Source organism: Symphodus melops (genome assembly GCF_947650265.1).
Source record: "Symphodus melops genome assembly, chromosome: 13".
Lineage (NCBI taxonomy): Eukaryota > Metazoa > Chordata > Actinopteri > Labriformes > Labridae > Symphodus > Symphodus melops.
In genome coordinates, this window is record NC_136703.1 from 1791826 (window position 1) to 1805325 (window position 13500).

At 44.6% G+C, this 13500-nt stretch overlaps 1 protein-coding gene across 1 annotated transcript; it reads right to left on the bottom strand.

The window, feature by feature from the left end:
- Positions 1-616: 616 nt before the first annotated feature.
- On the bottom strand, positions 617-10802 carry krt18a.1 (keratin 18a, tandem duplicate 1). The gene is made up of 14 exons (XM_079360055.1): positions 10252-10802; positions 8302-8384; positions 7818-7974; positions 6994-7158; positions 6777-6902; positions 6373-6593; positions 6005-6115; positions 2916-3315; positions 2295-2377; positions 2057-2213; positions 1700-1864; positions 1483-1608; positions 940-1163; positions 617-757 (listed from the first exon to the last, which is right to left on the bottom strand). Exons 1-14 carry the CDS (start codon positions 10690-10692, stop codon positions 631-633), a joined length of 2586 nt encoding a protein of 861 aa, XP_079216181.1. The 5' UTR covers positions 10693-10802; the 3' UTR covers positions 617-630.
- Between the last annotated feature and the right edge of the window lie 2698 nt (positions 10803-13500).

Here is a 13500-nt window from a genome sequence, read left to right on the forward strand (position 1 = left end):
TTTAAACGAGGTGAAGTGACGTGAACGTGGCGAAGGTCAAACACGAGTGGGCTTCATTTTAAGGTCTTACAGAGCTGGAAAACTGGAAGTCAACGTCTTGCTCGCATGTTACAAAAATCCACGGCACCAGTAGAAACTCTCTTTATCAGCTGAATGTTGAACAACCTGCTTTGTCTATAAGTACACACGTCAACATGGAGCTGAATCTAAAGGACTGGGTCTCTCCGAGCTCTTTAAATACATCATGTTGCAATGATTCATTGAATGACCGCCCTGCTACATGCTGCCGCCTAACTTTGATTGCGTCTCGTTAAATACATGAAATAAGTTTGGATCTGTTTTAGAAAGGCTTCTTTACTGTCCAGCCATCCACATATTCATCTGAACATTCATTTAAACATCTGTCTGAACACACATATCCTTTATATTTATCCTACAAACACTCTTCTCATCCTCCTCGTGTTAAGGTTAAAATAATCGTAGATTCAAAATGTGATCCTCAAGCATTAAAAGTTTAACGTTGCCTGTAAGGATCTGTTGTTAACAGATGATCAAAATAGAGTCAGAGACGTGATGCTGCATTTGTTCTTGTTTATTGTGTTTGGTTACGAAGAGTTTTTCTTTCGGTGTTTAGTGAAAGACCTCCGCATCACTGGATTTGACGTCCTGGCTCTCTGACACAACTTTACCGTCCACCAGAGTCTGGGTGAGGGTCACCACTTTGGTCTGCACCGTCTTCGAGAGGGCATCCTCCAGTCTGGAAAAGAAGAGCAACGTCATGCACACATATAGGTAGTCATAGGGTGGACACGTGCAGAGATTTAGCATGTTTGCTAATTTGAACCAAATGTGCTTCCTTGAGATGAACAAAGCCCCGACGCTGGCCAAGCAGTTTTTGCCAAATCATGAAATGTTTCCGCCTCTTGTCCTCATACTTACTGTAGGTCACCACCACCGTCCAGCAGCCTCCTGTACTCGGCGATCTCAGCCTCCAGCTTCACCTTGATGTTAAGCAGGACTTCATACTCTCTTGAGCTGTGCTGGATGTCGCCGCGGATCCGGCTAAGCTCTTCTTGCAGCCTCATGATGATTGCATTGTACCTCTCCATCTCCATGCTGTAACGAGCCTCGATGTCCCGAAGGGTCGCCTCCAGAGACGCTTTCTGCTCGAGAGGTGGAGACAAAACCTTGATTTGAATCCTGATTGATTTAGTAGACTACTGCAAAACGATTGATACTTGTCATGTTTGTACAATTATTGCAACACTCCTGCTAACATCTACATAAAACATAAAGACTGAAAGACTTGAGAAGAGATACAGAGTCTGGGAAACTCATAAATGACATCCCTGAAATGAAACCCTGACCTGTTATTCTAATCTGATCTGACACATTGTGGAAAATAAGCATGCATGCTAAAAATCAAAGTCCTTGACTTTTATCTGGGTTCAAGTTGCTTGTAAACCAGCACGTAGTCCTTACCAGACTTAGTACAGACTGCAGCTCAATTTCCAGGGCCTGATGTCTCCTTCTGGTTTCAGACAGCGAAGTTGTGGCTTCCTTCAGAGCTGTTGTGCTCTCGGTCACTTGCACCTGCACCTCTGTGATCTGAAGCCAAGAATAAATTCATCCCATTAGAGGAAACCTGTTCAAACACAGCTTATTCACCCAAAGTATCCTTGAAGCGTTGGCCAGTTACCTGGGACTGATGCCAATCTTTGAGTTCCTGTTGGTTCTTTAGTGCCATCTTCTCATAGTTCTCCCTCATCTCCTCCATGATCTTGGCAAGGTCCGGTCCTCTACGAGCGTCAACATCCACCTGCACGCCAGCCTGGCTGATCATGAGACGCAGTTCAGCAACTTCCTGTTGAGGAGGAAATAGTTAGGGAGTGATTTCCTGCAAAAGGTCGCTGGGGTTATTCTGCACAAAGAGGTTAAGGAACAAACAAGTTCCTTGATGGTATTTACAGAAATACAAACGTGTTTCTTTAATCACTGTCCTATTGTTAAGTCAGACTCGCTGATATGCAGTCGCATTCTGACCGGAGTCGCTTACATCAGCATGGTTCTTCTTCAGGCTGATCAGCTCTTCCTTCAGAGACTCAATGTCGCCCTCCAGGTGAAGGCGAATAACATTGGTGTCATCTAGAACCTTCCTCAGTCTGCTAACATCAGCCTCCACAGCCTGACGCATTGACATCTCGTACTCCATCCTAAGGAAACAAAACCGTGGTCAGATATTTGAGTACGCGATCGACAGCCTGCTTCATTTGTACACAAGGCTGGTCACTCACTTTGCCCTGAAGTCATCGGAGGCCAGGCTGGCGTTGTCAAGAGCAATGGCGAGATGTGCGTTCCCCTTGGTCATGTCAATTATCTGAAGGAAAATAATAGTTTTTAAAATTTAATAAACTCAAATCTATTTGATGCACTGAGAGTTACTTTGAAAAATGTTGCAGGGGGAAAAAAAGCGTTTTATAACACGCTGTAAAAAACCAAAGCCGGTTATCTCTGTGACACTATCTGTCCTTGTTCAACATGGACATAAAGATAAGAGTCTACAGGTGATAAATCTGGGGTTATCACTCAATCCCTTTGGTGTGTCGGAAGTGGAGTTTGATAATAAAAAAGCAGAAGTAAGTCTGACTGGAGTGCCCTTTGTCCCAACGTACTGCGACCACCTCTCAACATCACAGACAAGGTCACGATCAGGAAAGACTTCTGGATGACGAGTTCTTCAAAACAACGTGACATCTTTGAGAAGCTGATTAATTTTCATCACATTAAAGGGAATTCATGCTTCTGAAGTAGGAACAAGTAATTCCCTGCTGGACGCCCATATATCCTATATCCAAGTACTGTTGTTATGTTTTGGGAATACGTAGGAAGATAAACAGATTGAACAATAGACTCACCTTGCCTCTCAGCTCTTGAATGGTGGCGTAGTACCTGCCGTAGTCCCTTCCCTCCAAGGGGCCCCTCTTCTCGATGGTCTCCCTGATCTTGATCTCCAACTTTCCGTTGGCCTTCTCCAGATTCCTCACGGTCTCCAGGTAGCTGGCCAAGCGGTCGTTCAGGTGCTGCATGGTTGCCTTCTCGCTCCCCATGGCAAAGGCTCCGGAAGTGGCACCGGAGGAGAGGGAATAGTCGAACCCACCGCTCATGCCGCTGCCTATCCTTGCGCCGTAGTCGGCGGTTGAGATCCTGGTGCCATGGCCACCTGCTCCTCCGCTGACGCTGTAGGCATAGGCCACGGGTCGGGCGATGACCAGAGACCTTCTTAACTGTTGCTCCATTGCTAAAACAAGTGTGCAGGTTAATCAGAGGAAGAGGTTGTGTGTTCTTGCAGAGCAGAGTGGCAGCTGAGAGTGGAGGACGGAGCAGGTCCTCGAGCTCTTATATACAACTCCTAAAAGCTTCCTGCCACTCCTCTACTATCTATATTACATTTTTACCTTTAGCCTTCTCGCTCAGACTTTGTCCCCGTAACACCCAACCTGAACCAATCTATCGAAGGCTGGCAGAAGTATGCTGACCACTTCATACTGATAGTGTGTAGTAAATTAACTGGAGCTATGGCAACACTGATACCAACAGTGGCTTGAAGGCCCACAATGTTCTGTATTGTCCCCATTGTCACAAAATTAACCAATATAGAAAAACTAATGATCTATTGATTTCTATTAATCTATCTTCCATTTCCAATGCCTGATGATTAACACCTCGCAGGTGCTTTGTTCTAACAGTCCAGTTTTCATCAGTTTGATTATATTGAAGCCATGTTGCTGCTGACTTTTCCTGTTTTTCTTCCCTGGTGAATTTAATCACTAATCTTCTACAACATTCGGAAACATCTTGCTTTGCTTATTTTTTTTACTTCAGAGGTAAATCCTTTGGGTGTCATGGACTTCAGTTGTTGTTGATTATATGTCAGATATGTTAGGAAGATAACGGTTAGTTAACACATCAATGAGTGGTACATTTGTGCTGGTTGATAAATTCATCCATGTTTTTTTCCTGTTTTGATTCATTACATTCTCAACAAAACCCCAACTATGTAATTTGAGTGGCTTGCATATTATCTTACAATGATCCATCATGCTTATCTGTTAAAGGATGTTATGCTATTTAGCCCTTTTTAAAATATGCATGTGATATAAAATCTGTCTTTTTGTATCTGTGAGATGTATTTAATAGAAATACAAAAACAAAAGGAAGAGCGAGTCTGCACACTAGATGATGTTACAGGGCGAGTAGTTGTGGAGTAATAAATACAACCTATCAGATGTGGAAATACCTCATAGCAGTTTAGATTACAATGACACAGGGCTTTACAACTCACTACCATAATCAGTCTGTCTTTTATCTCTATGACTTTGAGGTTAGTAGTTTAAAACCCTCCACTGGCTCAAAGATAAACGGCCCACCCAGGGTCTTAATAAACAGTATCATTCTCTCACAGGGCGTTCATGTTGGCTGTGCAAACACTAAACAGTGATTGTAAAGGCATAAAGATAACAGTCCACAAGAGAAGAGGATGGTTGAGTGTTTTTATATAGTTTTATATAGAAAGATATAAAAACTGTTCCTGTGTCACTAAATCAGTTTATTGCATCGACACTATGCAGACGATACACTGCTATATTTTTATTTTGCTCTCTGAACTTTTGAAAGCCGACACATTGAAATAAACGCCTGAGAATCATCTGGTAGTCTACTGTTTTTTTAATACCTTCCTCCATAAATAAAGCAATATATCCTTTGTTGGGTACAGACTAAGGCTTCATTCCTCCCCCTTTATGTTTCCGCTTAAAACCACTGGGCTCGGGGCGCTGGTTGCAAAGTGATTAGTGGGCGGCGCGCCCCCGTGAATGAAGGTTGTGGTCCAATAGGCGGGCGTCTAAGAACTGTGGCTCCTTTCCCGCATGTCATTCTCCACTCTCTCTCCCTGATTTCCAACTTTTTCCACGATCCAATCCCTAAAGTAAAGGCGGCAAAAATCCCCAAAATAAATAAATAAATGCGTCATTCATACTCTGGAGCATGCTCAGCGTGATTCATGAAACATGAATGCTAACAGGTCAGTTGAAAACACATGCATGTAGTCAGTGTTGCGTGTGCTGCTTTCATGTTTGCTCATGGGTATTATTTCCTGTTTTTCATGGTTTGCAGTGTTTTCCAAAGGTGTTTTATGAGTAATATTTCCTTTCTAACTTTCTGATTTGGAAGTTATTTCTGTAATTTGTTGGCATGTTATTTAATGTTTTGGGTATATAAGCCAGGGAAATTCGAGGGAAACGTACAGCATTGGAAATGTTCTGTGTGTTTATGTGTTATAAAAGTGCAATATGAGACATTTGAAGTAACTGGAAAAGTGACACACGCATTAAAGCACACACACACACACACACACACACACACACACACACACACACACACACACACACACACACACACACACACACACACACACACACGGGACAGTAAAAACATTGTACACAACAAGGCTTTGTCTTGGTTGGACTTTATTGGAATGTCGAAACATCACAGCACATCGGGTGGACTGAACTGGACAGAAAGAAAACCAAAGATGATGAAATATAAAAAAACGTGTTTTTGCATTTACTTGGACTCATTGTTTTTTTTTTCTCACTTTGAAATTGTTAGTGTCTTAATTAGTTCTTCTCTGAGAGAGCTCACGTGTCTCAGATTTAATGGTAAACATCTGAAGCTGAAGGCACACACATAAATAAACCATGATGAAATAAATAAAAGATGACTTTGTTTTCCTCTGATCCAGTTTTTCTTATCAGCCTGTGTCGGAGCTGTGTGTCCACGAGGTCAAACTAACGGTGATGGCTGAGACTTTTACAGTAAGTGCTGTATGACTACGAATAAAACAGAAACAGACTGGAGGGCGGGGTGGGATTGGACTAATTGTTTGTTAGTGTTATGAAGCTGTGATGGTTATCGTTGGGATTATCGGCCGCTCGCTTCTGCTTTTTAAACGTTCTTGGTTTCCGTGCTGGAGGACACCACCTTGCCGTCCACCAGGGTCTGCGTGACGGTCATCACTTTGGTCTTCACCGTCTTCTGGTTCAGAGCGTCCTCGAGCCTGAATGGAAGGATCGAGAAGAAATTAGTTTCCATCAGTGGAAGAGAATTAGATTTTTTTGGGGGGGAATTTGCTGATAATGCTTTTTGATTTGGGATTGTTACGCTTACATACTTATTTGATCCAATCATAGAATAAAAAGTGAAGCTGTTTTTGACTGCTTGGTTTTTGCATCTGAAGACGTTTGCCTCTTTGATACGATAGCACCAGCTAAAGCTATATTTCTTTCTTATAATATATTGAATGACTTTACATACGAGAAGCTTTCCCCGTCCAGCAGCCGTCTGTAAGTGGCGATCTCGGCCTCCAGCTTCATCTTCAAGTTGAGCAGGGCCTCGTACTCCTGCGTCTGCTGCTGGATGTTGTTACGCAGCTGTGTGAGCTCCGCCTCCAGGCCCAGCAGGATGGTGTTAAGAGACTCAATCTCCATGTTGTAACGCATCTCTGTGTCCCTCAGCGTGCCCTCCAGAGATCCTTTCTGCAAAGACAAGGAAGAGTCAGGATTTTACTCGTTGACCGCGGCGTAGCGAGAAGTCACACGGGTGTAACGCTTGTGTCAACAAAGTGAATGTGAGAGACCTGAAGTGAGAGTGCTGAGTTAGGCATTGCTGGGAGTTAAGATAAGCGTATGTTGAGGTAAATGAAGTGTGTGCTGACTCACCAGGCTCCTCTGTGACTCCAGCTCGATCTCCAGGGTCTGTAGCTGCCTGCGCAGGTCGTTCACCTCTGTCTGTGCACCCTTCAGGGCCTCTGTGCTCTGGGTGACCTCGGTCTGTACTACTGTGATCTGAAGTCATCAAATAAAGATCAGTAACAAGGTCTAAGAAGAGGAGACTCCAACGTATGCAGATGATGCTGTGATAGTGTTTAAAGTTCACCTGGGATTCGTGCCATGCTTTGAGTTCGTCCTGGTTTTGCTTCGCCATCTTCTCATACTTGGCCCGGATTTCTGTCATGAGCTGAGCCAGGTCCTGTCCTTTAGGGGCGTCCACATCCACGTGGACTCCTGACTGGGCGATCTGGTTACGCAGCTCCATAACGTCCTGAAGACAAAAAAAAAAAAGAGAGAGAGGATGCAGAAATGAGTCCCAAATCTTAACTTTCCTTTCCACATGTACGTGGAAGTCTAGATTCTCCTGCAGCTTGAGTGACATAAAGTCCACCTCAGACCCTGACGTGACGACCGCCTCTTCAAACCATACCCTCATTATGGTCAGGTAAATATACAGCGGGGGGGTCGTAAACACTTAATTCAAACAGTAAACAAATGCTTTATGCACTTTAATGATAGTCATTTGAATTCTTTGGTGGGTTTTTTTTCAGTTGCCAAATATGGATGGGAACCATTTTTTATGATGAGGTTTCACACAGATATTTCAGATTTCTCCACAAAGCTCCTTTTATGGCTGAAGTTTTCTCAAGGCGACTCCCAAAGACAGAAGTCATTTTTTCAATTATTGCGGTCGCTTGAAATGTTTCGAGCAGAAAACGTCCAAACGGTCTGACTCATCGCTGACTGACTGCGAGTGCTAAAGACTTCTCCATTTCTCTTCTTGCTTTTGTGGAGTCAGTTTCAGCGGGCGGGGATGGAAACATTTGAATTAAACTGTGACGCCACGCAGTCTGTAGCTGTTAGCTGTTAGCTGCTTCTTGCATTCGCTAATAAACACTGAAAATGAATAATTGGCGCCGTCGTGCTCACATGTTCGTGGTTCTTCTTGAGGTGGATCAGCTCCTCCTTCAGGGTTTCGATCTCGCTCTCCAGGTTCATGCGGCTCATGTTTGTGTCGTCGATGAGCTTCCTCAGACCGACGATGTCGGCCTCCACAGACTGACGGATGGCGAGCTCGGACTCGAACCTGACGAGCAGAGAGGACAGACAGAGATTAGTCGAACACATCTTCAGAAGAACTCGCTCAGTGACTTAAGACTGATCGGACTTGTACTTTATTTTACGGGCTCTGTCCTCGTCTCCTCGCTCATACGTGGTCATTATTTGTTCAGTAACTATCTGCCAGCTGTGTTTGCTCTGACATTTAATTTACGACTCACATGAACGTCTCCCTGAGCGTCTCATGCAAAGGTGATGATTAATACAGACGAGACAAACAGCTGTTCTATTCAGACCATGTCACTGCGTTTTCATCCTTCCTCCCAGGCTCAGAGGAACACTGGGATGGACTTACTTCACTCTGAAATCATCGGCTGCCAAGCGAGCGTTGTCGATTTGGAGAACGAGGCGGGCGTTGTCACTGGTGGCGTCAAACACCTAGAACAGGTTTAAAGAAGAAAGAGGTTATTTAGATGGCAACCTGAGGATAGGGGCCTGAACAGATCAGCAGACAATGAGGAGCTCACGCCCATTTAGCTAAACCAAGTTAAGTTCAGCTAAGCTAAGCTAAGCTAAGTTAAGCAGCTTTAACTTTGTGTTGTTGATTCCCGACATCAGACTGGTTCCTGTTCGCTCATTTATGTTGCCTTTGCCCTCTGACAAGGCGATGTGAGAACATGATATATTACAAACTAAATGTCAAACTTGTTGTTTCATCTCAGGTCTGCTGTAAAATGTTATTGATTGACCGAGTTAAAAAGTCTGTTTCAGTTTTGGAAAAAGGTTTGGTGTGTAAACGAGGTCGCTGACAGCGGAGCCTCTTCAGGAAAACCAGATGGTTGCAGTGTTTGCTTTACTTGTCACCGTCCGGTAGACAGGGAGGGGTGTGTGTGTGTGTGGGGGGGGGGGGGGGGGGGGGGGGGGGGTGGGGGGGGAGGGGGGGATCCAGGTGACAAAGTCCATGAGCCAATCATTGGCTGCCAGGCATCAACGGTCCTGTCTCTGTGGAGGAACAGGATCTTTCCAGTCAGCAGGACAGAGACAGGTGATTTGCATGAGGTCGTTGGTGATAGTGATTGTGTGTGTGTGTGTGTGTGTGTGTGTGTGTGTGTGTGTGTGTGTGTGTGTGTGTGTGTGTGTGTGTGTGTGTGTGTGTGCGTGGTCACATCAGTGTGCATGCATGGATGTGTTTGCATAGCAGGTTTATTGTGGGTGTTCTGCTCCGGTAAAAGGCGTTTTAAGGTTGTAGTGAGAGTCCTGGTGTACGAGGCCTTCAGCTGAACAACAGACAAGTCTCAATTCGATCAATAAAGTATCTATCTATCTATCTATCTATCTATCTATCTATCTATCTATCTATCTATCTATCTATCTATCTATCTATCTATCTATCTTTGCTTGGTCTTTAGCTGGTGATGTCGTTATCTGAGACCTTCCCACAGGAAGAAGAAAAACACCCACGGAAAGATAAATGTAGGTTTAAATTTAAAACTGGCAGCAGGATGCGGGCGACACCGTCTACGTCTCTCTCTCTGTTTGTTCAGGTCGAGAGAGGAAACCTGGAATGAATGATTTACAGAACGTACTGGTCGTGTAATGTCTCGATTTTTCTTTCAGTTTTGCCACTTTTTTTTTTTTTATCTTTCCTTTCATGAATGGACTTTTTCTTTTTTTTCTTTTTTAAAGTGTGAAATCAAACCTCTTAAAACGATAGAACAAAAAGAGCTACGACTCTTCACCTTGAAAGGTCCTCTTCACTTTTATGAACACACAAACATGACCCTCGGATTATAAAACAAACATTAGTGTATATATTAAGGTTGGCCTGATAGTGCCTACAGCTCTGTGTATGTTCAGTCCTAACCCTAAACAAAGAGGAAGCAGGTAGTTAAAGTTGAGCCTTTACAGCTTGTTTAGCCTCTTTGGGTTTTTTCTTTTGTTTCTGCCTCCCTTCCTGTCTGTGTGTCCGACCCCTGACGCTCCCACATTCCTCCACTATACTGTTTCCGGTCCGGGCCTCGGCCCCCCTCCTTCCCCCCCCCCCGGCCCGACTAGCAGCATCGGGCACCGTGCCGAGGACCAGCAGGAGCCCATTCACTCCTGGAAACTACGGTGGAACAGTAAACCCTGAGAAGTGATGGAGCTTCACTCAGCACACGTGTGCTTTGTGTTAATGCCTTCAAGATGTGTCGTCACTCACTGATTGCTCAATCACTTCACGTAAAGCATTAATCATGTGAAAAACTCTCTATGGGTTTCTTCCTCCTCATCTGCGTTTACTCAACACTCCCCTCCCCCTCCTCACCTTCTTCCTCAGGTCGTCCAGGATGACCTGGTACTTGCTGTAGTCTCTGAAGTCCGGTCCGCTCTTCTCCAAGGCCTCCTTGATCTTAACCTCCAGCTTGTGGTTGGCCTGCTCCAGGTTCCTCACCGTCTCCAGGTAGCTCGCCAGCCGGTCATTCAGGTTCTGCATGGCGAACTTCTCGTTGCCCATGATGTCGCTGCTATTCCCGCTCACCTGGACGCTGCTGGAGAATCCTCCACCTCCAGATCCCGTTCCCATCCCGGATGCCAGCCCGCTACGGAAGCTGGAGGAGACGCTGACTCGGGTCCCGCTGCCTCCTCCATGGACGCTGGCAGCCCTGTAGACAGGAGCAGAGGCACGGGACACTGAAACAACAGGAGTCCTGTTGCTTGCACTGGAGCGCACAGAGAATGCAGATTGCCTGGACGTCTGTTGCATCATGTTGATTGAGTGAGAGACTCAGTGAGAGAGAGACTGGGACTTAGAGAGAGGCGCAGGCTGGGCAGGCAGGAGTGAGAGCTCACAGACACAAGGCAGGAGGAGAGAGGAGGCTCGAAAACTATTTAAACCTTGTGGGCCCTCAGGTCCGCCCCTCAGGCCCCGCCCCCTTCAGCCTCAGTCACCTCCTTCTTTTCCACAGGCCCTGAACCGCAGGAGTGCGCGCTGCATGCCTTTGTCCTTCACAACCTTCCTAAGTTGGTCACTTCTGAAGACTCGCAGGAATTCAATAAAGTTTGAGATTTTTGAAGATAAAACTTTTCATGAGACGCTTCAGGAGGAACAGTTAAGTCCAAGAACATCTTGTGTTGTCATCCAAACATTTGCCCAGAAGTTGTTAAAAACAACATACAAATCACATTTTCTTTGGTATTAATAATCTTTAAGCTTTATTTTATTTAAAAAAAAAACAACTTCATTTTGAAGATTGAAATCGAAGTTGAATCATCTGTCGAATGAGGCGTCCAGTAGTTTTCACTCCCATCATTATTGTGATAATTAATGAAGGGTTTCAGATGTTTTAAAGCAGGAAAAAGGATTTCTTCCTGCTTCTCTTTGTTTTAATTTGATGCTTTTATTGTGTCAAAGAGAACAAAGAGTCGTCAGCTGTTTCACACGCAGTGTGTCGGATGAAAAGATGCTTAAAAACGAAATGATTAACAGAAGTAATGACAGAGATGATCTGCAGTTGAAGCCAAACAGTGACATAATGATGAGGTTTGTCACCCACAATATGTCCAGTAATATATCGTTCTCATTTCCCAGACTGCAGCTCGCTCATCGAAGCGAACCGTTGCGTGTTCACTGTTGCTTCACCTTAAAACAAGCAGACGTGCAGAGTCAGCGTGTCAGGAAGTGTTCCTTCACTTCATCATCCTTCCTCAGAATGGGCGTGTGTGTGTTCAGGCGCTGTCACACCTGGAGACGCCGACATCGAATGAAGTCAAACCGATGAAAGACAAAAAGCATCATCAGGACGCTCCGGCGGCGTGCTGGTCCTCTAACGCCACTTACAATGTTCATGTGCGTCTCAACACTTGAGATGAGGTTCAAGTAGAAAACAGATTTTTGGATTCATTACGAGCAACATCAGAGTTTCTCTCTGCACTTTTTTTAAATTTGTTGCATCACAAGCAGGTTGACTTCAAGGTGTCGACCTTTTGCAATCCTGCTCAAGTTAGCTCGTCACATTCCTGATTGTGCAAAGCTTGTTGTGAAATTGATTAACAGGTAAAAGTCAAAGAAACAGGTTGTTTGTGCTAACTGAAGTGTTTTTGCAGTCGGGCTTTCACAATCATCACATCGCTCAAGTCCGAGCTCATCGTAGTGTAAAGATTTATTTCCTGCTTTCTCTCTCAGCATGTGAACGTTTTAACGCCACCTCACACCGTTGTTCTGCCGTCAGATGAAACTCGAGCTAGCTGTCCTGCTACCCTCTGAGGAACTGTTACACCGGTCACACCCTGATGGTAGAGTCCATCAGAAACATCTAATCCCATTCAAACACATTCATACACCGCTGACGAAGCAGTGGGAGCAATTCGGGGGTTAAGTATCGTGTCCAAGGACACGTCGGACATGTGGCTGCATGAGCTGAGGAATTGAACCTTTGTCCTTCTTGTTGAGAGACGACGACTCGACCAACTCAGCCACGCGTGATTCCTGGATTTCTTCATATTGCACCTTTTTTTTGTTTTTTGTTACTGTTCAGTTGAGCCCTGAATCAGATCCTTTCATTTGAGAGTGTGTGCTTTTTGTTGGTCAGGGTAAACTAATCCCCAGCACTGGCTTCCTTCTGAGTCCTGTATCGTATAAAAACCTGAACCTGGACCTGGTCTCCTTAGAACAGCACACCTAAAAGTCCAAAAAGGTTCAGCTTGCATGAAAGGAAACAGACAGAAAACATTTGACAAAGAGCGGATAAACTGTACGATTCCTGAAAGCCTTGATGTCTAACAGAGCTGAGAGTTTGAAGGTGTGAGGCAGCAGACGTTCTGTACAGTACCATATGTTATTTTATGCTACATAGGCGGATGTGTGTGTGATTGTCCCCCTCCCTTTAAGGATACAGTCGAAACAAAAGGAACAATTCCTCAGTCTGCTCAGAACAATGACTCCTCTCGACCTGTAAACATATTCCAGAAACCCCCTCGCTGGTTTTTAACACAAGCACATTCCTCACGTTGTACCTCTGAGGGTAGTCGTTATTGGATTAAAACTAGAAAAACACCTCTTCTTTCTGTTTCATGTTCTCCTTTGTTCGTCGTTGAACATGAAGAGAAAGAATGGGAGTGTGCCAATCTTCCAACATGTTCACTCTTTTATAATCGTTGTTTATTTTCTAAATCAGCATCGACCCGGGCCCAGATGTAATTCATGCGAAGCATATTTGTGCGTCTGCAGTCATGCTCGGTCTCATCCTCGCTGTTTGTTTTTCAGGAAGGAACAAGCAGCAGGATATTAAAGTCTAAAGAGCTCCTGATGAAATCAAAACAACTCGTGTACCAACAAAACAAAAGGGATTCCTGCTAATCATAGCAATAAAAGTGGCTTCAGGAGGTTGCCCCATATCGTGTATTACTGCAGTAATGATCCGATTGCATAAGGTGAAACGCGTTTATATCTCTATTGAAGATGAGAAACAGAGAGTGAAGTACTTTTGATCACAGGTCAGATATCCTGAAGTCCCAAAAACCAGACAAAACCAGCCTGTTCCACTCAGTCTGCGGCTGGTTAGCAAGAACCAGCCTT